Genomic DNA, 26,880 nt, shown 5'->3' on the forward strand with positions numbered 1-26,880 from the left:
CTGCTTGGCCACACACAACTCCAACACCATCATCAAGTTTGCTGATGACACGACATTGACCTGGCAGTGTGGGGCCGGAACAACAACCTCTCCCTTAACGTCAGTAAGACCAAGGAGCTGATCGTGGACTACAGGAAAGGGGGGCAGCACGTCCCCATCCACATCAATGGGGCTGCAGTGGAGCAGGTCGAGAGCTTTTAAGTTCCTCTGTGTCCTAATCACTAAGAACTTAAAATGGTCCACACACACGCACAGTCGTGAAGAAGGCGCGACAGTGCCTCTTCCCCCTCAGGAGGTTGAAAGGGTTTGTCATGGGCCCTCAATAAGTTATACAGCTGTACCAATGAGAGCGTATTGACTGGCTGCATCACTGCTTGGTATGGCAATAGCACCGCCCTCGATCGCATGGCGCTACAGAGGGTGGTGCGGACAGCCCAGTACATCACTGGGACTGAGCTCCCTGCCATCCAGGACCTCTATATCAGTCTGTGTGAAAGGAAGGCCCAGAAAATCGTTAAAGACTCCAACCACCCAAGCAACTGTTCTCTGCTTCCACACGGCAAGCGGTACCGGTGCATCAAGTCTGACACCAACAGGCTCCTGAACAGCTTCTATCCCCATGCCATAAAACTGCTAAATAGCTAACTAAATAGCTAACTAAATAGCTAACTAAATGGCTACACGGACGATCTGAGTTGATCTTTTGTTTTTTATTCTTATTTTTGCACTGTCTCTATGCACACTCACAGGGCCCTACACACTACGCACACTGATACTCCAACACGCATACATACAGTCGTGGTCAAAAGTTTTGAGAATGACACAAGTATTGGTCTTCACAAAGTTCGCTGCTTCAGTGTTATGAGATATTTTTGTCAGATGTTACTATGGTATACTGAAGTATAATTACAAGCATTCCATAAGTGTCAAAGGCTTTTATTGACAATTACATTAAGTTTATGCAAAGAGTCAATATTTGCAGTGTTGAACCTTCTTTTTCAAGACCTCTGCAATCCGCCATGGCATGCTGTCAATTAACTTCTGGGCCACATCCTGACTGATGGCAGCCCATTCTTGCATAATCAATGCTTGGAGTTTGTCAGAATTTGTGGGGTTTTGTTTGTCCACTCGCCTGTTGAGGATCGACAGTGGGAGAAGTTGCTCTCGGAGGATGTGTTGGTACCATTCTTTATTCATGGCTTGGTTCTCAAAATTATAAGTGAGCCCACTCCCTTGGCTGAGAAGCAACCCCACACATGAATGGTCTCAGGATGCTTTACTGTTGGCATGACACAGGACTGATGGTATGACACAGGACTGATGGTAGCGCTCACCTTGTCTTCTCCGGACAAGGTGTTTTCCGGATGCCCCAAGCAATCGGAAAGGGGATTAATCCGAGAAAATGACTTTACCCCAGTCCTCAGCAGTCCAATCCCTGTACCTTTTGCAGAATATTTGTCTGTCACTGATGTTTTTCCTGGAGAGAAGTGTCTTCTTTGCTGCCCTTCTTGACACCAGGCCATCCTCCAAAAGTCTTCGCCTCACTGTGCGTGCAGATGCACTCACACCTGCCTGCTGCCATTGCTGAGCAAGCTCTGCACTGGTGGTGCCCCGATCCCGCAGCTGAATCAACTTTAGGAGACGGTCCTAGCGCTTGCTGGACTTTCTTGGGCGCCCTGACGCCTTCTTCACAACAATTGAACCTCTCTCCTTGAAGTTCTTGATGATCTGATAAATGGTTGATTTAGGTGCAATCTTACTAGCAGCAATATCCTTGCCTGTGAAGCCCTTTTTGTGCAAAGCAATGATGACGGCACGTGTTTCCTTGCAGGTAACCATGGTTAACAGAGGAAGAACAATGATTTCAAGCACCACCCTCATTTTAAAGCTTCCAGTCTGTTATTCTAACTCATTCAGCATGACAGAGTGATCTCCAGCCTTGTCCTCGTCAACACTCTCACCTGTGTTAACGAGATAATCACTGACATGATGGCAGCTGGTCCTTTTGTGGCAGGGCTGAAATGCAGTGGAAATGTTTTTTTGGGATTAAGTTCATTTTCATGGCAAAGAGGGACTTTGCAATTAATTGCAATTCATCTGATCACTCTTCATGACATTCTGGAGTATATGCAAATTACCATCATCAAAACTGAGGCAGCAGACTTTGTGAAAATTAGTATTTGTGTCATTCTCAAAACTTTTGACCACGACTGTACACTCACTCCATCATTTGCTCACACACACATAATGCACATACATTTATACTGACTACACACAATCACTCACATACAATCATCATATACGCTGCTGCTACTCTGTTTATCATATCCTGATGCCTAGTCACCTTACCCCTATACATATCTACCTCTATCAATCCAGTATCCCTGCACATTGTAAATATGGTACTGGAACTGACCTTGTATATAGTATGCTTATTTTATCGTGTTCTTATTTTTATAGCTTGTGTGTTTTTGTTCTACCCTGTTATTTTTAGTATTACATTGTTATTGATTCCTGCATTGTTGTGGTTAGAGCTTGCAAGAAAGGCATTTCACTGCATGTGACATTCACTTTAAACTTGTCTCTCTCTCTCTCTCTCTGATGTTTGAGTGGAGAGGAGAAAATAGAATGAATGTTTTTCTACATGTTTAAGAGCTCTTAGTACCGTATGACTAACCTCTCTCTCTCTCTCTCTCCCTCACTCACTCACTCATTCATTCATTCACTCACTCACTCACTCACTCACTCACTCACACTCTCTCTCTCTCTCTCTCTCTCTCTCTCTCTCTCTCTCTCTCTCAATTCAATTCAATTCAATTCAATTTAAGGGCTTTATTGGCATGGGAAACGTGTGTTAACATTGCCAAAGCAAGTGAAGTAGATAGTAAACAAAAGTGAAATAAACAATAAATATTAACAGTAAATATTACACTCAGAAGTTTCAAAAGAATAAAGACATTTCAAATGTCATATTATGTATATATACAGTGTTGTAACAATGTGCAAATAGTTAAAGTATATCCAGATGGCTGGTAGAGCTGGTAGGAGAGGTCTGGATGCCACAGGCACTGTCATCATCCTCTGTAAGTCAGGGGTACATGACATGGGAGACCTACATGTCATGATGCTGGTAAGGCTTCCATCAGAATGTACTGTTGTCTTCCATTTAATACCACTACATCAGTGTTATAAAACATTTTTGTGATCAAGTTTTTATACTTTTTTTGCTGACAGGACAAACAAACACAAACCAACAGATGTTACACAAATATACATTTATCCCCCCATCCCCCTCCACTTTCCACCTGCAGGACTCTCTTACTTGAGTGCATATATCAAAGTAGGGATTTTAAAGTATTGTGGTCCATATGTTAATATTGTCTGACTTTGCACCATGCAGCCAACAGATTGACAGTTCAAGTTGAACAATGTCCATGAATGAGAAAATCAATTGCTGATGTGGCAGAATGTGTGGGGCTTGCCATCGTAAGGAAACCATTCTCTTGGCTGCTGTTAGGCCAGCAAGCCAAATCCTTCTTTGCCTGTATGTTAGGTTCAGTGAAGTATCATCATTAAGCAGTAGCACATTGGAAGGACATGGAATGGGTTTAGACAAAATGCTTGATAATGATGAAGCCACCGATTGCCAAAAGGAACCATATGAATGAATGTGCCAGGAGTACCCTGGAGGCAGAGCATACAGACAGGGGTTGAATTTATGTTCATCTGAAAAAGTTTTTTCAGAGTCACATAACTTGTGTGCAAAATTGTAGTGGGTGATTTGGGTTTCTTGAGAATGTAATGTTGGACCAGACAGTACTCCAGTTAATATCTACTGCTGGTATAGCTTAGGTATGGGCATTTGAAAAAATGTCACTATTTACATTTTGACACATATCCGGATAGTCCTTTGTTTAAACTTGGACACTTGTTTTCTGCGCACCCTACACAACACGGGAGAGACTGTGCGCGCTGCAGCAGGGTGGGGGATCGGCAGTGGTCGGTGGTGTGTGCATGGGAGGGAGAGAGAAAAAGGAGCCACTGACTCGTGCTAGTTAGACAAACTTGTAAATGCCATAGGTTATCTATCATCCCATCTGGCAGTGCCTGTCTTTACTGCGTCAAATCAATGTAAAGAAGCTAGCTAAGATGTTAGCTAGCCAGCTAGTTGAGGCTATTTTGCTATGCTCCACCTCACCGTCCTTGTCCACAACTCCATTCATATTAAACAACAGCCTTCCTGTTTGTTGATCATTGTAGCCTACTCCTTCTCATTTAACTAATTGAATTTGAATTCCATTTTGCATTGATTAGAGATCTCCCACTTCACATTGCTACACATGGAGTCTCTGACTGTAGTGCCAACAATAAGCTACACGCCTGAAACACCTGTGTAGACTAAAGCTACAGTATGTATTTTTATGCGGCTCATGTCATAAAAACTATATTCAAAAGTTAGTTTTTATTAAATTTAGAATTTCAAATGTCATGGTATATCCTTCCTTGTATGTAGCAATGCCACGTAGATTATTTAATTTAATTAAGACAACGCCTTTTAATTGTTAAAATAGGCCTATGATTTGTTATAAAAATAAAAAGAATACTCTCTTAAGTATTCGAATTCTGAGGTCCATTCAGATATTAAGGTCTGTTCAGATATTCGTATATTCTAATAACCATGCCCATCCCTAGTATATTTGTGTTCCATTTTGAATGTATTGGTAATTGATGATATGTTGCTTTGAATAAGGAATACAAATATAAACGCAACATGCAACAATTTCAAAGACTTGACTGAGTTATAGTTCATATAAGGAAATCTGTCAATTTAAATACATTCATTAGGCCCTAATCTATGGATTTCACATGACTGGGAATACAGATATGGATCTGTTGGTCACAGATACCTTAAAAAAAGGTAGGGGCGTGGATCAGAAAACCAGTCAGTATCTGGTGTGACCACCACTTGCCTCATGTAGTGTGACACATCTCCTTCACATAAGAGTTGATCAGGCTGTTGATTGTGGCCTGTGGAATGTTGTCCCACTCCTCTTCAATGGCTGTGCGAAGTTGCTGGATATTGGCAGGAACTGGAACACGCTGTCATACATCGATCCAGAGCATCCCAAACATGCTCAATGGGTGACATGTCTGGTGAGCATGCTGGCCGTGGAAGAAATGGGACATTTTCAGATTCCAGGAATTGTGTACTTGCGACAAGGGGCCTTGCATTATCATGTTGAAACATGAGGTGATGGCGGCAGATTAATGGCACGACAGTGGGCCTCATGATCTCGTCACAGTATCTCTGTGCATTCAAATTGCCATCGATAAAATGCAATTGTGTTTGTTGTCCGTAGCTTATGCCTGCCCATACCATAACCCCACCGCCACCATGGGGCACTCTGTTAACAACGTTGACATCAGCAAACTGCTCTCCCACACAACGCCATTAGCCCGGTACAGTTGAAACCGGGATTCATCCATGAAGAGCACACTTCTCCAACTTGCCAGTGGCCATTGAAGGTGAGCATTTGCCCACTGAAGTCGGTTACGACGCCAAACTGTAGTCAGATCAAGACCCTAGTGAGGACAATGAGCACACAGATTAGCAGTTTGTGCAGAAATTCTTCGGTTGTGCAAATCCACAGTTCCATCAGCTGTCTGGGTGGCTGGTCTCAGACGATCCCGCAGGTGAAGAAGTCGGATGTGGACGTCCTGGGCTGGCGTGGTTACATGTGGTCTGCGGTTGTGAGGCGGGTTGGACGTACTGCCAAATTCTCTAAAACGACATTGGAGACGGATTATGGTAGAGAAATTAACTTTAAATTCTCTGGCAACAGCTCTGGTGGGCATTCCTGCAGTCAGCATGCCAATTGCACGCTCCCTCAAAACTTGAGACATCTGTGGCATTGTGTTGTGTGACAAAACTGCACATTTTAGAGTGGTCTTTTATTGTCCCCAGCACAAGGTGCCCCTGTGTAATGATCACGCTGTTTAATCTGCTTTTTGATATGCCATACCTGTCAAGTGGATGGATTATCTTGGCAAAGGAGAAATGCTCACTAAAAGGGATGTAAACAAATTTCTGCAAAAAAAAAAATGTATGTGTGTATATAATTTGGTCAAGACTATGCCCTTACTTACCCTTGCTGTCATTAATTTGTGAATTGGATGAGATACTAGCTCTGAACCCCAGGTTACGTAGAGCAGAACGAAGTCTTGGTGATTATTTATTTTTTGTAAAAAAAATCTTCAAAAAAGAATAACATTTGGGAGTATTAATGATTTTTAAACAATTCTGCATTACTTTTTACAATTAAAATGGTTTAATAAACATCCGTCTGTTACATTCAATGATTAAATTGATACAAAATTTGACCGCTAAAATATTCTATGTTAAAAAACTCTGTGACTCTGCTTACATTTGAGAGTGATTTGGTGGTCCCTGGAAAGGAAAAGTTTAGGAACCGTTGCTCTACATCACAGTCGGTTCTTTTTTTAGAAGTGTATTACTTGGCTTACTTTTCCCATGGGTGAGGGGATAGCTCATATAATTAGAAAGGGATTGCTATTCTAACAAGGATATAATAATGAAAATCCCATATTTTGTATTTAAATCCGAAATCCCTCAATAGGTTCCATCTACCTCGCCCTCTAAGTGCTCCTCCGTTGTACAGAATATAGGCTGCGTCCCAATTGGCACCCTATGCCCTATGTAGTGCACTACTTTTGACCAGGGCCCATAGGGAACTGGTCAAAAGTAGTGCATTATGTAGGGTTTGGAAATAGGGTGCCATTTAGGAAAAAGCCATACACTCCTCAAGGGTTGCTGCATGCTAGATTGTATAAACAAGTGCCTCATTAAACTGTCAAGGGCTTTATTTTTAACCAACCTCTCTAATGTGGGGCTTTTGAGTGGAGTTTAATGTGGGGCTTTGAAGTGGACTATTTCCATCCTGAATTGGTCCTCCTGTTTCTATACTGTACTGTAGAAAACATGATCATATTTCCCTATCACCCTCATCGCTGCCCACTGCCATTTGTTGATCAATTGTTGGATCAGTCTTCTGATAAATTGTTTTAGCCTTATGCTAACAGTCATTGCTTGATAGCAGTGGTAGCTAATCGCTAACTGTTAGTGTATAACTATGGCCCCGAGTTTTTCATCAGGGAAAAATGTAGGCTCCTATAACAGTTGTTTGCTTTGCTAATTGCTGTCTATATGATTAGAAATGCTCAACTTCATCCTCCGTACCTCCACCCTGTGTGATCTAGCACTAACCTTTCTCAATCGACATTGAAAGGGTCCTGCTCCATTACCTCCATTTAGTGTATACAACATAAAAGTGACATTCATTTTAAATTACATGCATTTGAATGACACTTCTTCTTTGTCGTCCAGGGTAAGTGACGGGGTGATTTTGACCGTTTCCTACTACAAAAAGAGTCTAAATGGATCCACCTCCTAGATACTGTCGCTCCCCACGGATTAAACAAACCAACTATAGCTAAACTGTTTTCTCTAGTATACCTAGACCTTCCTAGACTTGACCAGTAGCCTTTTGTGTATTTTCCTTGTTCTTCTGAGTTTTTTGTTAATCGCGATGGTGTGCGTTGTCTTTTACGCAACAGTGCATGAATTGTATTTTACGCACACAACTCTAAAACATTAACCCTTTACGCACTTCCATTGTATACATCCCTGTGCGTTATTTTTCATGTTGCCCCTATACACTGACGTGATCATGTTGTGTGTGTATATATATATATGTTTTGTATATAGTTTATTTTCCTGACATGTGACATTTACTTGCCCCACCTCTATTTCTAGAGACACGTCACCTTCCGTCTACAATGCTGCCTGTGGAAGACTAGTAGTCGAAATGCGTTGCAGTTGTGCGTCCTGATGTACAATGCTGACTGCTCCTATGTATTATTTTGTAAATACTAAAGTTTAATGCAACGTACTGGCCGCCTACTCGTCTTCTTTCTTCGTCCAGGGGAAGCCCACAGTGCTGCAATCCCAGTTCAGGCTGACCTACACCATGATTCTCAACCTGCTGCGTGTGGAGGCCCTCCGAGTCACCGACATGATGATGAGGAGTTTCTCTGAGAGCCACAGAGACACACAGGTACTGTACTACATAACCCACAAGCACTTGGGACAAAAGACTAGAGATAATGCATGACACGACCTATGAGGACTACCAGTTTTAAAAATGTGACTACATTTAAAAAACCAGAGCTCCTTTATCAAAGGCCCATTCAGCTTTTGATACAGTTGAAGTCGGAAGTTGACATACACATAGGTTGGAGTCATTAAAACTCATTTTTCAACCACTCCACAAATGTCTTGTTAACAAACTATAGTTTTGACAAGTCGGTTAGGACATCTACTTTGTGCATGACACAAGTAATTGTTCCAACAATTGTTTACAGACAGATTATTTCACTTATAATTCACTGTATCACAATTCCAGTGGGTCAGATGTTTACAAACACTAAGTTGACTGTGCCTTTAAACAGCTTGGAAAATTCCAGAAAATGATGTCATGGCTTTAGAAGCTTCTGATAAGCTAATTGACATAATTTGAGTCAATTGGAGGTGTACCTGTGGATGTATTTCAAGGCCTACCTTCAAACTCAGTGCCTCTTTGCTTGACATCATGGGAAAATCAAATGAAATCAGCCAAGACCTCAGAAAAGAAATTGTAGACCTCCACAAGTCTGGTTCATCCTTGGGAGCAATTTCCAAACGCCTGAAGGTACATCGTTCATCTGTACAAACAATAGTACGCAAGTATAAACACCATGGGACCACGCAGCCGCCATACAGCTCAGGAAGGAGACGCGTTCTGTCCCTAGAGATTAACGTACTTTGGTGCGAAAAGTGCAAATCAATCCCAGAACAACAGCAAAGGACCTTGTGAAGATGCTGGAGGAAACAGGTACAAAAGTATCTATATCCACAGTAAAATGAGTCCTATATCGACATAACCTGAAAGGCCGCTCAGCAAGGAAGAAGCCACTGCTCCAAAACCGCCATAAAAAAAGACAGACTACGGTTTGCAACTGCACATGGGGACAAAGATCGTACTTTTTGGAGAAATGTCCTCTGGTCTGATGAAACAAAAATAGAACTGTTTGGCCATAATGACCATCGTTATGTTTGGAGGAAAAAGGGGGTGGCTTGCAAGTCGAAGAACACCATTCCAACCGTGAAGCACAGGGGTGGCAGCATCATGCTGTGGGGGTGCTTTGCTGCAGGAGGGACTGGTGCACTTCACAAAATAGATGGCATCATGAGGAAGGAAAATGATGTGGATATATTGAAGCAACATCTCAAGACATCAGTCAGGAAGTTAAAGCTTGGTCGCAAATGGGTCTTCCAAATGGACAATGACCCCAAGCATACTTCCAAAGTTGTGGCAAAATGGCTTAAGGACAACAAAGTCAAGGTATTGGAGTGGCCTATTATTCTGACATTTCACATTCTTAAAATAAAGTAGTGATCCTAACTGACCTAAGACAGGGAATTTTAACTAGGATTAAATGTCAGGAATTGTGAAAAATAAATGTATTTGGCTATTTGTTGTCACATTTATTTATGCTTATTGAGGATCTACATTCATCTATATGATTTTCCTACATAAAGTCTCTCTCTCCAACCTGCGTTTGTATGTATTTGTGTGTGTATATCGGAGGAGCAGAAGACACATTTCCAGCTCATATGAACTAATAAAAGTATATATTGTCTTGTCCTCTTTCTCCTCTCTTTCTCTCAGGCCCATGAGCAGCAGATAGGTCAGTTGAAACAGACTCTGTCCTCTCTCCCGCTTCTGGACACGGAGGGTCAGCTGTCTGACCTACTGCCATACTACTACACTGTCACTGAGCTACGCATCACCGCTGAGGCGCTGCAGGTACACACACAACATAGTATAGAGGCACACACACACACACAAAGACACACACGTGCCCACAGACAGACACTCACGTATGTATAACACACACACTGTCTCAGAACACTCAAGCTCAAACCACATCACAAAACAACTCAAGATAATTGATTGTGCAAAAGTGTCATCATCTGAAAAAATATACAACATCACTATTATTAGCTAATTGTCCATCTCTCATCTGTCAGTGTGAAGTTCTGGGGTCTGTGAATGGGTTGAAGGCTCTCTCCGTGGGACGGGTGGTAGTGGTCAACAACAAACAGCACTTCAACGCCCTCGGAGTCCTACAGGTGTGTGTGTGTCTGTGTGTGTGTGGACTGCAACTTGTTTTAGGTGACAAAGACATGTAATGCAGTTATCATTCTCCTTTCTCACTTCTCCTCTCATCCTTCCATTCTTTAATTTCTCTCCCAGGTGTCCAGCGACTCAGTGAATCGTACGTTTACTGCTCTCATCATCTGTGAGAAAGGCAACGAAGAGGGAGGAGGGGACAGCCCCAACGCCAGTGCCTTCCCCCAACTCTACAACACTGCCCTCTTTATACCTGAGGGTCAGTTCATGCACATATATATTCATGCACACACACACTGATTGATGCTCAACCTCTCCCTATTAGAGACATACACATTTACCAATAAAGACTCACCATACACACGCACACAGCTGTCTAAACACACACACACACACAGCTAATTGAAACACACACACACACACACACACACACACACACACACACACACACACACACACACACACAGCTACTTGAACACACACACATGCTAACACTAACTAACAAGCTCACATAAGCTTAAACTGAATAACCAATAACGATTGTGTACGTTCTATATGATCCGCTGATAGGTCCCTGCAGTCACACGGTCCAGAAGCTGAAGCTACAGGACGTGTCAGCCATCACAGTCAAGACCCTGAAGGTGATCCCTGACCAAATTATTGACAACTATAACAAGAGGCAGCAGCCGCGCTTCAGGTGTGTGTGTGTGTGTGTGACACTGTGTGTGTGTGTGTGTGTGTGTGTGCATTCATGCATTATCATGTAGCGTATACAGTATGTTTCAGCCTTTTTGCACATTATGGCTCCATGTTTATCTATGCAAATGAGGGGTTACATCTGTGATGTCATCATGACCACTCAACAGTGTCTATCCATCTGCCTTCCTTTTTTGAATAGCACTCTACATATCATTGAATGCACAGAAATAAAGAGCCACCACTCTTGAGTCTATTTTCATCTTTCTCTCCTTCCTTCCCCTTCCATCCTTTCTCCCTCCCTCCATTTCTCACAGGCTTGATCCTCCGGGCCAAGCCATCTCCACGGCATCCCAGGAGCTCCTGCGATTGGCGGAGGCCAACCCAGGCGGGGTGGTGACCCTTGACGCGGTGAACGACCTCCAGCTGAAGAGTGTGGATGTGGTGGAGGGCACCATGAGGCTGCGCGTTCTGCAGGACAGCCTCAAAGACTTCAACTGCATCCACTCACCCACCTTCTCAGAACAGGTGTGTGTGCGCGTGTGTTTATGTGTGTGTGTGTGTCACTTCCAAACACTGACCTGATATTGCCATAATGATGTTGGAGCACTCGTATAATGAACAGAGACCGGTCTGACAGACTGACTGTCTCCACACACCTGCGTCCTCCTCTGTCTTCCTCTCTTTCCCTCTGTCTTTTCCACTTCATTCTCCCTTTCCTTCTTTTTTTGTTTCAATCTATAGTCCAGGACAAAGTGTATCAGAGTAGCAGTGCTGATATAGGATCCGTTACTGTCTTTTCGATCATAATGAATTAAATTACATGGACAGGGTGGACCTGATCCTAGATCAGCACTCCTACTCTGAGACTCTTTATGAATACACGCCCTGGACTCTTTTTATTCTTCTTTCTAATAGTAATTAGTCAGACTGTAATTTCTTTGGGCACCATTGTTTCCATTATCCGGTAATAGCCAGCTTTTGGTCGCTATTATTTTTTTAAGCTGCTAAATAGAATTTAGCCTATTCATTGATTGAAATACAAGTCGATGTAGGTCGAGAGCTCAAACAGCTGTTTGTTGCTGCTGGAGTGAAACATGTGCTTTAATAAGCCCAATCATTAAGTGACAATACTAAAGGCAATCACGTAAACATTTTAAAAAAAAAGACTGTTAATTGAAGCGCGCTTCGCATTCGCCATTCAAGTTCATAGGCAACTAGGCAGGCTTCAGCACGTCACACCACTTTGCATTGAGCTGGAGGCAGTATGCATTTTGAAAACATATACTTAATTGTTTGAAACCTAAATGTTTTACTACATATAGGCATGTCTTACCTTGCTTCAAAGTAGCCTAGCCAAAACCCAACCAAACGTGCAGGCAATTATTTTATAAAGACTTCCAAAGGCCATTGAAACCAGTAGCCTTTTTCTCCCATTGGTTTTTTAAAACAACTTTCTTTCATTGTCCAGTAGCCAAAAGCACAAGCCTAGTTATATTAGCAACCCATGTCAGTTGTTGCATACTTAAATTTCCACTCTTGCAAAATTTCTAACGGAAATGTTCATCTCTGTCACATGAAACATCTCACAATGGTGTTTTCCCCCTAGTTGCATTAAGGAACTAACATTACAACTAACACACTGTGCATAGCCTACTGCCTTGTGCTCATTGCTGCGTTCATAATGTTAAGAAATAATAGTTTGTCAACATTTTATGCTAAAAGTTCTGATCTGTTGCATGAGCCTCATTGCTTTTTAAAGTTTTTTGGAGGTACAGTGCTTTGCAAAAGTATTCATCCCCCTTCGCGTTTTTCCTATTCTGTTGCATTACAACTTGTAATTTAAATGGATTTTTATTTGGATTTCATGTTATGGGCACACACAAAATAGTACAAATTGGTGAAGTGAAATGAAAAAAATAACTTATTTCAAAAAATTCTACAAAATAAATAACGAAAAAGTGGTGCGTGCATATGTATTCACCCCCTTTGCTATGAAGCCCCTAAATAAGATCTGGTGCAACCCCAATTACCTTCAGAAGTCACATAATTAGTTAAATAAAGTCCACCTGTGTGCAATCTAAGTGTCACATGATCTGTCACATGATCTCAGTATATATACACCTGTTCTGAAAGGCCCCAGAGTCTGCAACACCACTAAGCAAGGGGCACCACCAAGCAAGCGGCACCATGAAGACCAAGGAGCTCTCCAAACAGGTCAGGGACAAAGTTGTGGAGAAGTACAGATCAGGGTTGGATTATAAAAAAATATCAGAAACTTTGAACATTCCACGGAGCACCATTAAATCCATTATTAAAAAATGGAAAGAATATGGCACCACAACAAACCTGCCAAGAGGCGGCCGCCCACCAAAGCTCACGGACCAGGCAAGGAGGGCATTAATCAGAGAGAGAGGCAACAAAGAGACCGAAGATAACCCTGAAGGAGCTGCAAAGCTCCACAGCGGAGGTTGGAGTATCTGTCCATAGGACCACTTTAAGCCGTACACTCCACAGAGCTGGGCTTTACGGAAGAGTGGACAGAAAAAAGCCATTGCTTAAATTAAGAAATAAGCAAACACGTTTGGTGTTCGCCAAAAGGCATGTGGGAGACTCCCCAAACATATGGAAGAAGGTACTCTGGTCAGATGAGACTAAAATAGAGCTTTTGGTGGCTGCATCATGCTGTGGGGATGTTTTTCATCGGCAGGGACTGGGAAACTGGTCAGAATTGAAGGAATGATGGATGGCGCTAAATACAGGGAAATTCTTGAGGGAAACCTGTTTCAGTCTTCCAGAGATTTGAGACTGGGACAGAGGTTCACCTTCCAGCAGGACAATGACCCTAAGCATACTGCTAAAGCAACACTCGAGTGGTTTAAGGGGAAACATTTAAATGTCTTGGAATGGCCTAGTCAAATCCCAGACCTCAATCCAATTGAGAATCTGTGGTATGACTTAAAGATTGCTGTACACCAGTGGAACCCATCCAACTTGAAGGAGCTGCAGCAGTTTTGCCTTGAAGAATGGGCAAAAATCCCAGTGGCTAGATGTGCCAAGCTTATAGAGACATACCCCAAGAGACTTGCAGCTGTAATTGCTGCAAAAAGTGGCTCTACAAAGTATTGACTTTGAGGGGGTGAATAGTTATGCACGCTCAAGTTTTCTGTTTTTTTGTCTTCTTTCTTGTTTGTTTCACAAAAATGCATCTTCAAAGTGGTAGGCATGTTGTGTAAATCAAATGATACAAACCCCCTAAAAATCAATTTTAATTCCAGGTTGTAAGGCAACAAAATAGGAAAAATGCCAAGGGGGGTGAATACTTTCGCAAGCCACTGTAGCCTAGGCCTACTGGTTATATTAATTTAGGATCTATCGTCCCACAACTGTCCCAGAGTCTGTTTGGAAAAGGCTTTCTTTCTCGCACAGAACGACAAGCTGACCAATAGAATATGTCAACTTTTCTACTATGGGGGATAGTAGATTGACATAGTCTAGTGATTTTGCTGTTCGTTACTCATCTTGTGGCTGAGGAAAAGTAAATGTGGGCAGTTATTCTAACATAGGCGGCGTGTGGTTTTAAGTTTGGTGAAGCTAATATTCACCATTAAAATGCACTTATATAATAAAGCATTCCTCGCATTTGCAGACTTACAGTACCAGTCAAACGTTTGGACACACCTACTCATTCAAGGGTTTTTCTTTATTTTTTTACTATTTTCTACATTGAGAATAATACTGAAGACATCAAAACTATGAAATAACACATATGGAATCGTGTAGTAACAAAGAAAGTGTTAAACAAATCAAAATATATTTTATATTTGAGATTCTTCAAATAGCCACCCTTTGCCTTGATGACAGCTTTGCACACTCTTGGCATTCTCTCAACCAACTTCATCTGGAATGCTTTTCCAACAATCTTGAAGGAGTTCCCACATATGCTGAGCATTTGTTGGCCGCTTTTCCTTCACTCTGCCGTCCGACTCATCCCAAACCATCTCAATTGGGTTGAGGTTGGGGGATTGTGGAGGCCAGGCCATCTAATGCAGCACTCCATCACTCTCCTTCTTGGTAAAATAGCCCTTACACAGCCTGGAGGTGTGTTGGGTCATTGTCCTGTTGAAAAACAAATGATAGTCCCATTAAGCCCAAACCAGATGGGATGGCGTATCGCTGCAGAATGCTGTGGTAGCCACGCTGGTTAAGTGTGCCTTGAATTCTAAATAAATCACAGACAGTGTCACCAGGATAGGCACCCCCACACCATAACACCTCCTCCATGCTTTACGGTGGGAACTACACATGCGGAGATCATCCGTTCACCCACACCGCGTCTCACAAAGACACGGCGGTTGGAACCAAGAATCTCCAATTTGGACTCTAGACCAAAGGACAAATTTCCACTGGTCTAATGTCCATTGCTTGGGTTTCTTGGCCCAAGCAGGTCTCTTCTTATTATTGGTGTCCTTTGGTAGTGGTTTCTTTGCAGCAATTCGACCATGAAGGCCTGATCCACACAGTCCCCTCTGAACAGCTGATGTTGAGATGTATCTGTGACTTGAGCTCTGTGAAGCATTTATTTGGGCTGCAATTTCTGAGGCTGGTAACTCCAATGAACTTATCCTCTACAGCAGAGGTAACTCTGGGTTTTCCATTCCTGTGGCGGTCCTCATGAGAGCCAGTTTCATCATAGCGCTTGATGGTTTTTGCGACTGCACTTGAAGAAACTTTCAAAGTTCTTGATATTTTCCGTATTGACTGACCTTCATGTCTTAAAGTAATGCTTGACTGTCGTTTCTCTTTGCTTATTTGAGCTGTTCTTTCCATAATATGGACTTGGTCTTTTACCAAATAGGGCTATCTTCTGTATACCCCCACTACCTTGTCACAACACAACTGATTGGCTCAAACGCATTAAGGAAAGAAATTCCACAAATTAACCTTTAAGAAGGCACACCTATTAATTGAAATGCATTCCAGGTGACTACCTCATGAAGCTGGTTGAGAGAATGCCAAGAGTGTGCAAACTGTCATCAAGGCAAAGGGTGGCTATTTGAAGAATCTCAAATATAACAAATATTTTGATTTGTTTAACACTTCTTTGGTTACTACATGATTCCATATGTGTTATTTCATAGTTTTGATGTTTTCACTATTATTCTACAATGTAGAAAATAGTAGAAAAACCCTTGAATGAGTAGGTGTGTCCAAACGTTTGACTGGTAGTGTATGTAAGAAAGCCTACTATTCCTAATGTGATGATTAGATTGGATAGTCATAATTTAGTCTAATAATATAAGTAAATTACTGTTCACAAAAAAATACTGTTCAATGCAGCGCGTAGTTGCATAGAGTAGGCCTAGGCTATATCAGATAGCCTACATTTCTTCTCCTTTCTTTGCACAGGAAAATGTTGGCCTTTTATAAACACATTTCATGCAACTCTACTACACTTTATATAACTGGAGACATTAGCAGAATCTTTTTTAATACAACAAAAATTACAGGAGAGGTTGAGAGTAGAAGAAGTTCAGGAGAAAGAACAAACAAAATGTAATTACTGTAAAATTGACTGTGTCCATAAAATGTAGATAGTGGGTATGGGCTGGAAGTAGAGGCCTAGGCGTTGTTGTTCACTAGTTCGTGGGGAAAGGGTGGCGGGTTGGTAAGTAATAAAGGGGAATATATATATTTTTAAAAAGGATATGTATGTGTATGTATGTATGTATGTATGTATGTATGTATGTATGTATGTACAGTGAGGGAAAAAAGTATTTGATCCCCTGCTGATTTTGTACGTTTGCCCACTGACAAAGACATGATCAGTCTATAATTTTTATGGTAGGTTTATTTGAACAGTGAGAGACTGAATAACAACAAAAAAATCCAGAAAAACACATGTCAAAAATGTTATAAATTGATTTGCATTTTAATGAGGGAAATAAGTATTTGACCCCTCTGCAAAACATGACTTAGTACTTGGTGACAAAACCCTTGTTGGCAATCACAGAGGTCAGACGTTTCTCGTAGTTGGCCACCAGGTTTGCACACATCTCAGGAGGGATTTTGTTCCACTCCTCTTTGCAGATCTTCTCCAAGTCATTAAGGTTTCGAGGCTGACATTTGGCAACTCGAACCTTCAGCTCCCTCCACAGATTTTCTATAGGATTAAGGTCTGGAGACTGGCTAGGCCACTCCAGGACCTTAATGTGCTTCTTCTTGAGCCACTCCTTTGTTGCCTTGGCCTTGTGTTTTGGGTCATTGTCATGCTGGAATACCCATCCACGACCCATTTTCAATGCCCTGGCTGAGGGAAGGAGGTTCTCACCCAAGATTTGACGGTACATGGCCCTGCCCATCGTCCCTTTGATGCAGTGAAGTTGTCCTGTCCCCTTAGCAGAAAAACACCCCCAAAGCATAACGTTTCCACCTCTATGTTTGACGGTGGGGATGGTGTTCTTGGGGTCATAGGCAGCATTCCTCCTCCTCCAAACATGGCGAGTTGAGTTGATGCCAAAGAGATCGATTTTGGTCTCATCTGACCACAACACTTTCACCCAGTTCTCCTCTGAATCATTCAGATGTTCATTGGCAAACTTCAGACGGCCCTGTACATGTGCTTTCATGAGTCCTTCACGGCGTAGTGTGTTACCAATTGTTTTCTTGGTGACTATGGTCCCAGCTGCCTTGAGATCATTGACAAGATCCTCCCGTGTAGTTCTGGGCTGATTCCTCACCGTTCTCATGATCATTGCAACTCCACGAGGTGAGATCTTGCATGGAGCCCCAGGCTGAGGGAGATTGACAGTTATTTTGTGTTTCTTCCATTTGCGAATAATCGCACCAACTGTTGTCACCTTCTCACCAAGCTGCTTGGCGATGGTCTTGTAGCCCATTCCAGCCTTGTGTAGGTCTACAATCTTGTCCCTGACATCCCTGGAGAGCTCTTTGGTCTTGACCATGGTGGAGAGTTTGGAATCTGATTGATTGCTTCTGTGGACAGGTGTCTTTTATACAGGTAACAAGCTGAGATTAGGAGCACTCCCTTTAAAAGTGTGCTCCTAATATCAGCTCGTTACCTGTATAAAAGACACCTGGGAGTCAGAAATCTTTCTGATTGAGAGGGGGTCAAATACTTATTTCCCTCATTAAAATGCAAATCAATTTATACATTTTTTGACATGCGTTTTTCTGGATTTTTTAATTGTTATTCTGTCTCTCACTGTTCAAATAAACCTACCATTAAATTATAGACTGATCATTTCTTTGTCAGTGGGCAAACGTACAAAATCAGCAGGGGATCAAATACTTTTTTTCCTCACTGTATGTGTGTGTGTATGTGTGTATATGTATGTGTATGTGTATGTATGAATATATATATATATATATACACTGCTCAAAAAAATAAAGGGAACACTTAAACAACACAATGTAACTCCAAGTCAATCACACTTCTGTGAAATCAAACTGTCCACTTAGGAAGCAACACTGATTGACAATAAATGTCACATGCTGTTGTGCAAATGGAATAGACAACAGGTGGAAATTATAGGCAATTAGCAAGACACCCCCAATAAAGGACTGGTTTTGAAGTTGGTGACCACAGACCACTTCTCAGTTCCTATGCTTCCTGGCTGATGTTTTGGTCACTTTTGAATGCTGCCGGTGCTTTCACTCTAGTGGTAGCATGAGACGGAGTCTACAACCCACACAAGTGGCTCAGATAGTGCAGCTCATCCAGGATGGCACATCCAATGCGAGCTGTGGCAAGAAGGTTTGCTGTGTCTGTCAGCGTAGTGTCCAGAGCATGGAGGCGCTACCAGGAGACAGGCCAGTACATCAGGAGACGTGGAGGAGGCCGTAGGAGGGCAACAACCCAGCAGCAGGACTGCTACCTCCACCTTTGTGCAAGGAGGAGCAGGAGGAGCACTGCCAGAGCCCTGCAAAATGACCTCCAGCAGGCCACAAATGTGCATGTGTCTGCTCAAACGGTCAGAAACAGACTCCATGAGGGTGGTATGAGGGCCCGACGTCCACAGGTGGGGGTTGTGCTTACAGCCCAACACCGTGCAGGACGTTTGGCATTTGCCAGAGAACACCAATATTGGCAAATTCGGCACTGGCGCCCTGTGCTCTTCACAGATGAAAGCAGGTTCACACTGAGCACGTGACAGACGTGACAGAGTCTGGAGACGCCGTGGAGAACGTTCTGCTGCCTGCAACATCCTCCAGCATGACCGGTTTGGCGGTGGGTCAGTCATGGTGTGGGGTGGCATTTCTTTGGGGGGCCGCACAGCCCTCCATGTGCTCGCCAGAGGTAGCCTGACTGCCATTAGGTACCGAGATGAGATCCTCAGACTCCTTGTGAGACCATATGCTGGTGTGGTTGGCCCTGGGTTCCTCCTAATGCAAGACAATGCTAGACCTCATGTGGCTGGAGTGTGTCAGCAGTTCCTGCAAGAGGAAGGCATTGATGCTATGGACTGGCCCGCCCGTTCCCCAGACCTGAATCCAATTGAGCACATCTGGGACATCATGTCTCGCTCCATCCACCAACGCCACGTTGCACCACAGACTGTCCAGGAGTTGGCGGATGCTTTAGTCCAGGTCTGGGAGGAGATCCCTCAGGAGACCATCCGCCACCTCATCAGGAGCATGCCCAGGCGTTGTAGGGAGGTCATACAGGCACGTGGGGCCACACACACTACTGAGCCTCATTTTGACTTGTTTTAAGGACATTACATCAAAGTTGGATCAGCCTGTAGTGTGGTTTTCCACTTTAATTTTGAGGGTGACTCCAAATCCAGACCTCCATGGGTTGATAAATTTGATTTCCATTGATAATTTTTGTGTGATTTTGTTGTCAGCACATTCAACTATGTAAAGAAAAAAGTATTTAATAAGATTATTTCATTCATTCAGATCTAGGATGTGTTATTTTAGTGTTCCCTTTAGTTTTTTGAGCAGTGTATATATATATACACAGTGGGGAGAACAAGTATTTGATACACTTTCCTACTTACAAAGCATGTAGAGGTCTGTCATTTTTATCATAGGTACACTTCAACTGTGAGAGACGGAATCTAAAACAAAAATCCAGAAAATCACATTGTATGATTTTTTAATAATTAATTTGCATTTTATTGCATGACATAAGTATTTGATCACCTACCAACCAGTAAGAATTCCGGCTCTCACAGACCTGTTAGTTTTTCTTTAAGAAGCCCTCCTGTTCTCCACTCATTACCTGTATTAACTGCACCTGTTTGAACTCGTTACCTGTATAACAGACACCTGTCCACACACTCAATCAAACAGACTCCAACCTCTCCACAATGGCCAAGACCAGAGAGCTGTGTAAGGACATCAGGGATAAAATTGTAGACCTGCACAAGGCTGGGATGGGCTACAGGACAATAGGCAAGCAGCTTGGTGAGAAGACAACAACTGTTGGCGCAATTATTAGAAAATGGAAGAAGTTCAAGATGACGGTCAATCACCCTCGGTCTGGGGCTCCATGCAAGATCTCACCTCGTGGGGCATCAATGATCATGATGAAGGTGAGGGATCAGCCCAGAACTACATGGCAGGACCTGGTCAATGACCTGAAGAGAGCTGGGACCACAGTCTCAAAGAAAACCATTAGTAACACACTACGCCGTCATGGATTAAAATCCTGCAGCGCACGCAAGGTCCCCCTGCTCAAGCCAGCGCATGTCCAGGCCCGTCTGAAGTTTGCCAATGACCATCTGGATGATCCAGAGGAGGAATGGGAGAAGGTCATGTGGTCTGATGAGACAAAAATATAACTTTTTGGTCTAAACTCCACTCGTCGTGTTTGGAGGAAGAAGAAGGATGAGTACAACCCCAAGAACACCATCCCAACCGTGAAGCATGGAGGTGGAAACATCATTCTTTGGGGATGCTTTTCTGCAAAAGGGACAGGACGACTGCACCGTATTGAGGGGAGGATGGATGGGGCCATGTATCACGAGATCTTGGCCAACAACCTCCTTCCCTCAGTAAGAGCATTGAAGATGGGTCGTGGCTGGGTCTTCCAGCATGACAATGACCCAAAACACACAGCCAGGGCAACTAAGGAGTGGCTCCGTAAGAAGCATCTCAAGGTCCTGGAGTGGCCTAGCCAGTCTCCAGACCTGAACCCAATAGAACATCTTTGGAGGGAGCTGAAAGTCCGTATTGCCCAGCGACAGCCCCGAAACCTGAAGGATCTGGAGAAGGTCTGTATGGAGGAGTGGGCCAAAATCCCTGTTGCAGTGTGTGCAAACCTGGTCAAGAACTACAGGAAACGTATGATCTCTGTAATTGCAAACAAAGGTTTCTGTACCAAATATTAAAGTTCTGCTTTTCTGATGTATCAAATACTTATGTCATGCAATAAAATGCAAATTAATTACTTTAAAATCATACAATGTGATTTTCTGGATTTTTGTTTTAGATTCCGTCTCTCACAGTTGAAGTGTACCTATGATAAAAGTTACAGACCTCTACATGCTTTGTAAGTAGGAAAACCTGCAAAATTGGCAGTGTATCAAATACTTGTTCTCCCCACTATATATGTATATATATATATATGTGTGTGTATGTATGTATGTATATATGTATGTATATGTATATGTGTATATATGTATGTATGTATATATATATATATACAGTGGGGGAAAAAAGTATTTAGTCAGCCACCAATTGTGCAAGTTCTCCCACTTAAAAAGATGAGGCCTGTAATTTTCGTCATAGGTACACGTCAACTATGACAGACAAAATGAGAAAAAAAAATCCAGAAAATTACATTGTAGGATTTTTTATGAATTTATTTGCAAATTATGGTGGAAAATAAGTATTTGGTCAATAACAAAAGTTTCTCAATACTTTGTTATATACCCTTTGTTGGCAATGACACAGGTCAAACGTTTTCTGTAAGTCTTCACAAGGTTTTCACACACTGTTGCTGGTATTTTGGCCCATTCCTCCATGCAGATCTCCTCTAGAGCAGTGATGTTTTGGGGCTGTCGCTGGGCAACACGGACTTTCAACTCCCTCCAAAGATTTTCTATGGGGTTGAGATCTGGAGACTGGCTAGGCCACTCCAGGACCTTGAAATGCTTCTTACGAAGCCACTCCTTTGTTGCCCGGGCGGTGTGTTTGGGATCATTGTCATGCTGAAAGACCCAGCCACGTTTCATCTTCAATGCCCTTGCTTATGGAAGGAGGTTTTCACTCAAAATCTCACGATACATGGCCCCATTCATTCTTTCCTTTACACGGATCAGTCGTCCTGGTCCCTTTGCAGAAAAACAGCCCCAAAGCATGATGTTTCCACCCCCATGCTTCACAGTAGGTATGGTGTTCTTTGGATGCAACTCAGCATTCTTTGTCCTCCAAACACGACGAGTTGAGTTTTTACCAAAAAGTTCTATTTTTGTTTCATCTGACCATATGACATTCTCCCAATCATCTTCTGGATCATCCAAATGCACTCTAGCAAACTTCAGACGGGCCTGGACATGTACTGGCTTAAGCAGGGGGACACGTCTGGCACTGCAGGATTTGAGTCTCTGGCGGCATAGTGTGTTACTGATGGTCCCAGCTCTCTGCAGGTCATTCACTAGGTCCCCCCGTGTGGTTCTTGTGATCATTTTGACCACCGTTCTTGTGATCATTTTGACCCCACGGGGTGAGATCTTGCGTGGAGCCCCAGATCGAGGGAGATTATCAGTGGTCTTGTATGTCTTCCATTTCCTAATAATTGCTCCCACAGTTGATTTCTTCAAGCCAAGCTGCTTACCTATTGCAGATTCAGTCTTCCCAGCCTGGTGCAGGTCTACAATTTTGTTTCTGGTGTCCTTTGACAGCTCTTTGGTATTGGCCATAGTGGAGTTTGGAGTGTGACTGTTTGAGGTTGTGGACAGGTGTCTTTTATACTGATAACAAGTTCAAACAGGTGCCATTAATACAGGTAACGAGTGGAGGACAGAGGAGCCTCTTAAAGAAGAAGTTACAGGTCTGTGAGAGCCAGAAATCTTGCTTGTTTGTAGGTGACCAAATACTTATTTTCCACCATAATTTGCAAATAAATTCATTAAAAATCCTACAATGTGATTTTCTGGATTTTTTTCCCTCAATTTGTCTGTCATAGTTGACGTGTACCTATGATGAAAATTACAGGCCTCTCTCATCTTTTTAAGTGGGAGAACTTGCACAATTGGTGGCTGACTAAATACTTTTTCCCCCCACTGTATATATATGTGAATATATATATATATATATATATATATATATATATAATTATTTATTTTATTTTATTTTTTAAACATGGGGTATTGGAAGTGATGCAGACAATTACATTGATGGAAGTTACTATCTATCTGCAATATTAAACTGATCTACCCCCCCCCCCAAAAAATGTTTTTTACAGGGTAGCCTATTCTGCTGACACTGACAAACAGATCAATAAAAATGACGTTGTCTGATCCATATATTAGGCCTACCAAAAGGGGAGACAGAAATACAATATGACGTCCATCTAACCTGGAGGAGGTAATTATTGTCCAAAAACAAACAAAAGTGGCACTGACCGCTGATGGCTGATGTTCTCCGCTGTTGTCAATAACATAGGTTACTTTTCGCTCAATTAAGTTGAGAATTTTCATAACTAAAAGTCAGATTGGAGTCTTTTCATTGTCTTCTCTTTACAGCAATAGCCATTTGTTTTTTCCTAACTGTTTTTACAAGATTGTATTTTTAATATGGCAATATGCCTGGCTGTGTCTCTCTGCTTTTCACTGACAGTCGCAACTCAACAATCATCTATTTGGTATTTGCCGTGCTCTGCCCACATTGCGGGCACTTTCGACTGTAGGCTATGTGATTTAAAACAATCCACAGCTTTAAAAAATAATAATAATCATCATCCTCTGTGGCCAAATCATGCTTTCTGGTGTAGTAGCCTATTTTGAATGATTTTATGTATTTCTGTATAGACAGGAGTAAGCTATATAAATCTATATAATTTAGCCACTTTTATTAAATGTACTGTAAGGAAAGCTTAGCCTTATGGACGCACCGCACTGCCTGTGTATTCTAACATCTTCAAATTGCTAATCGGAATTCGGTAAGAATGATGCACGCCGTTGCATCCGAGTTGCATGTTCTGTTAAGATGAATTACCATAAACTAAATGTGATTTCTGTCATTCTGAGAATCGTGGATGAACGCCCTAATCAGGTTACGCAACCAAAGCATGTGGGTCCAGTAAATTTAAAATGCTGCCAGTCAAATGTCCTAACGGAAACCCTGGCCTTCACTAAGCATTGTAAACCTAAGCCTTGTTAGATATTTCCCTGCCTTGTTCAGTGGCCAACTCAGTGGCCTTGTGGTTAGTGTCGGCCCTGAGATTGGAAGGTTGGGAGTTCGATCCGCAGCCGTGTCATACCATAGACTGTAAAAATGGTACCCGCTGCGTCTCTGCTTGGCACTCTGCATTAAGGAGATAGATTGAGGGTCAGGCCCTGTGATAGACTAGCAAAGTACTTGCACATCAAGCTGCCTCGCGCTACAGAAACAGGAGATAGGCTCCTGCTCCTCTTGTTCAAGGCTACTTACTGCCTTGTTCCAGGATAAGGATGATATGAGAACAGCAGAGCAGGGAGTTCTATAATTACCCATGTAGGAGGAGCAGAGTCACACATCACCACTGTCTGTCTCACTAAGGGGATGCATTAGAACTGCATATCATTAGATCCATTGCTCAGTTAGACAGTAGGCTTTGTGCTGCTGGGCTCTAATTTATTTGGAAGATGGTGATAGTGTATGTGAGCCATCCTCTCTCTCTCTATTAACAGGCCATTCCATTTTTTGTGGCATACAATATAGCTTCGTTTTTGTATTATTTATTTTATTGTCTTTTTTGCTCATCTTTATCAGGGGATCCAATAATTTTGGGCCCCACTGTATGTGTGTGTGATAGCCTATCTAGAGTAAATGTATTTTAAATTAGGTGAAATTGCTGTTCAATCTATGCGATCAAATAGTTGCAGGGTATATGAAATAATTCTACAGACCTCTTCTCTATTGCTGTTCAGAGTGCATAGATAAAGTGATTGTACACAACATGACCAAAAGTATGTGGACACCTGCTCGTCGAACATCTCATTCCAAAATCATGGGCATTAATATGAAGTTGGTCCCCCCTTTGCTGCTTTAACAGCCTCCACTCTTCTGGGAAGGCTTTCCACTAGGTGTTGGAACATTGCTGCGGGGACTTGCTTCCATTCAGCCACAAGCATTAGTAAGGTCGGGCACTGATGTTGGGCGATTAGGCCTGGCTCACAGTTGGCGTTCCAATTCATCCCAAAGGTGTTCGATGGGGTTGAGGTGAGGGCTCTGTGCAGGCCAGTCAAGTTCTTCCACACCGATCTCGACAAACCATTTCTGTTTTGTGCACGGGGGCATTATATTTATATATATATTATATTTTGTCATTTAGCAGACGCTCTTATCCAGAGCGACTTACAGGAGCAATTAGGGTTAAGTGCCTTGCTCAAGGGCACATCGACAGATTTTTCACCTAGTCAGCTCGGGGATTAGAACCAGCGACCTTTCGGTTACTGGCACAACGCTCTTACCCACTAAGCTACCTGCCGCCACATTGTCATGCTTAAACAGGAAAGGGCCTTCCCCAAACTGTTGCCACAAATGTGGATGCACAGAATCATCTAGAATGTCATTGTCTGCTGTAGCGTTAAGATTTCCCTTCACTGGAACTAAGGGGCCTAGCCCGAACTATGTAAAACAGCCCCAGACCATTATTCCTCAACCACCAAACTTTACAGTTGGCACTATGCATTGGGGCAGGAAGCGTTCTCCTGGCATCCACCAAACCCGAATTCGTCTGTCGGACTGCCAGATGGTGAAGCGTGATTCATCACTCCAGAGAACGCGTTTTCACTGCTCCAGAGTCCAATGGCGGCAAGCTTTACAGCACTCCAGCCGACGCTTAGCATTGCACATGGTGATCTTAGGTTTGTGTGCGGCTGCTCGGCCATGGAAACCCATTTCATGAAGCTCCCGAAGAACAGTTATTGTGCTGACGTTGCTTCCAGAGGCAGTTTGGAACTCGGTAGTGAGTGTCGCAATCGAGGACAGACGGTTTTTACGCATTACATGTTTCAGCACTCAGCGGCCCCATTCTGTGAGCTTGTGTGGCCTACCACTTCACAGCTGAGCCGTTGTTGCTCCTAGACTTTTCCACTTCACAATAACAGCACTTACAGTTGACTGGAGCAGCTCTAGCAGGGCAGAAATTTGACGGACTGACTTGTTGGAAAGGTGGCATCATATGACAGGCTCTTCAGTACGGGCCATTCTGCTGCCAATGTTTGTCTATGGAGATTGCATGGCTGTGTGCTCGTCAGCAACTGGTGTGGCTGAAATAGCCAAATCCACTAATTTGAAGGGGTGTCCACATACTTTTGTGTGTGTATATAATAGCCATGTTCACCGTTTTCCCACTCAGTTTCTGCGGGTGCAGGAGAGGATGGGTGTTCAGCAGGAGCTGGACAAACTTCTCTTCCTCATCTCAGACCAGTCCCTGTCTCTACTGCCAGAGTACCACCAGAGAATCAAGGTATGTCTGACTCCCATTGTCTTAATGCACATCCAATACTCAATTCAAAACTATTCATACAGTAGCTTTCTTCCTAGGATCCTGCCTTATATGGAGTTTTTCCTAGCCACTGTGCTTCTGCCTCTGCATTACTTGCTCTTTGGGGTTTTAGGCTGGGTATCTGTTAAGCACTTTTTGACAACTGCTGATGTAAAAAGGGCTTTATAAAATACATTTGATTTGATTTAAAGGTCCGCCATTTCCTGGTTGCAAAAATTCTAATAGTTCGCCTAATTTCAGTTT

General features: G+C 42.7%; 1 protein-coding gene across 1 annotated transcript in view; it reads left to right on the forward strand.

Moving 5' to 3' along the window:
• The window catches only part of LOC121585755 (helicase SKI2W-like), a 52,638-nt gene that overhangs the window by 11,563 nt on the left and 14,195 nt on the right, over positions 1–26,880 (forward strand). Inside the window, 8 exon segments of the mRNA XM_045226571.1 lie at positions 3,013–3,130; positions 8,004–8,135; positions 9,789–9,926; positions 10,151–10,252; positions 10,377–10,512; positions 10,824–10,950; positions 11,267–11,477; positions 26,488–26,598. Of these exon segments, the coding sequence (XP_045082506.1) occupies positions 3,013–3,130; positions 8,004–8,135; positions 9,789–9,926; positions 10,151–10,252; positions 10,377–10,512; positions 10,824–10,950; positions 11,267–11,477; positions 26,488–26,598 (1,075 nt within the window).

This window comes from Coregonus clupeaformis, chromosome 17, assembly GCF_020615455.1.
Source record: "Coregonus clupeaformis isolate EN_2021a chromosome 17, ASM2061545v1, whole genome shotgun sequence".
Taxonomy (NCBI): domain Eukaryota; kingdom Metazoa; phylum Chordata; class Actinopteri; order Salmoniformes; family Salmonidae; genus Coregonus; species Coregonus clupeaformis.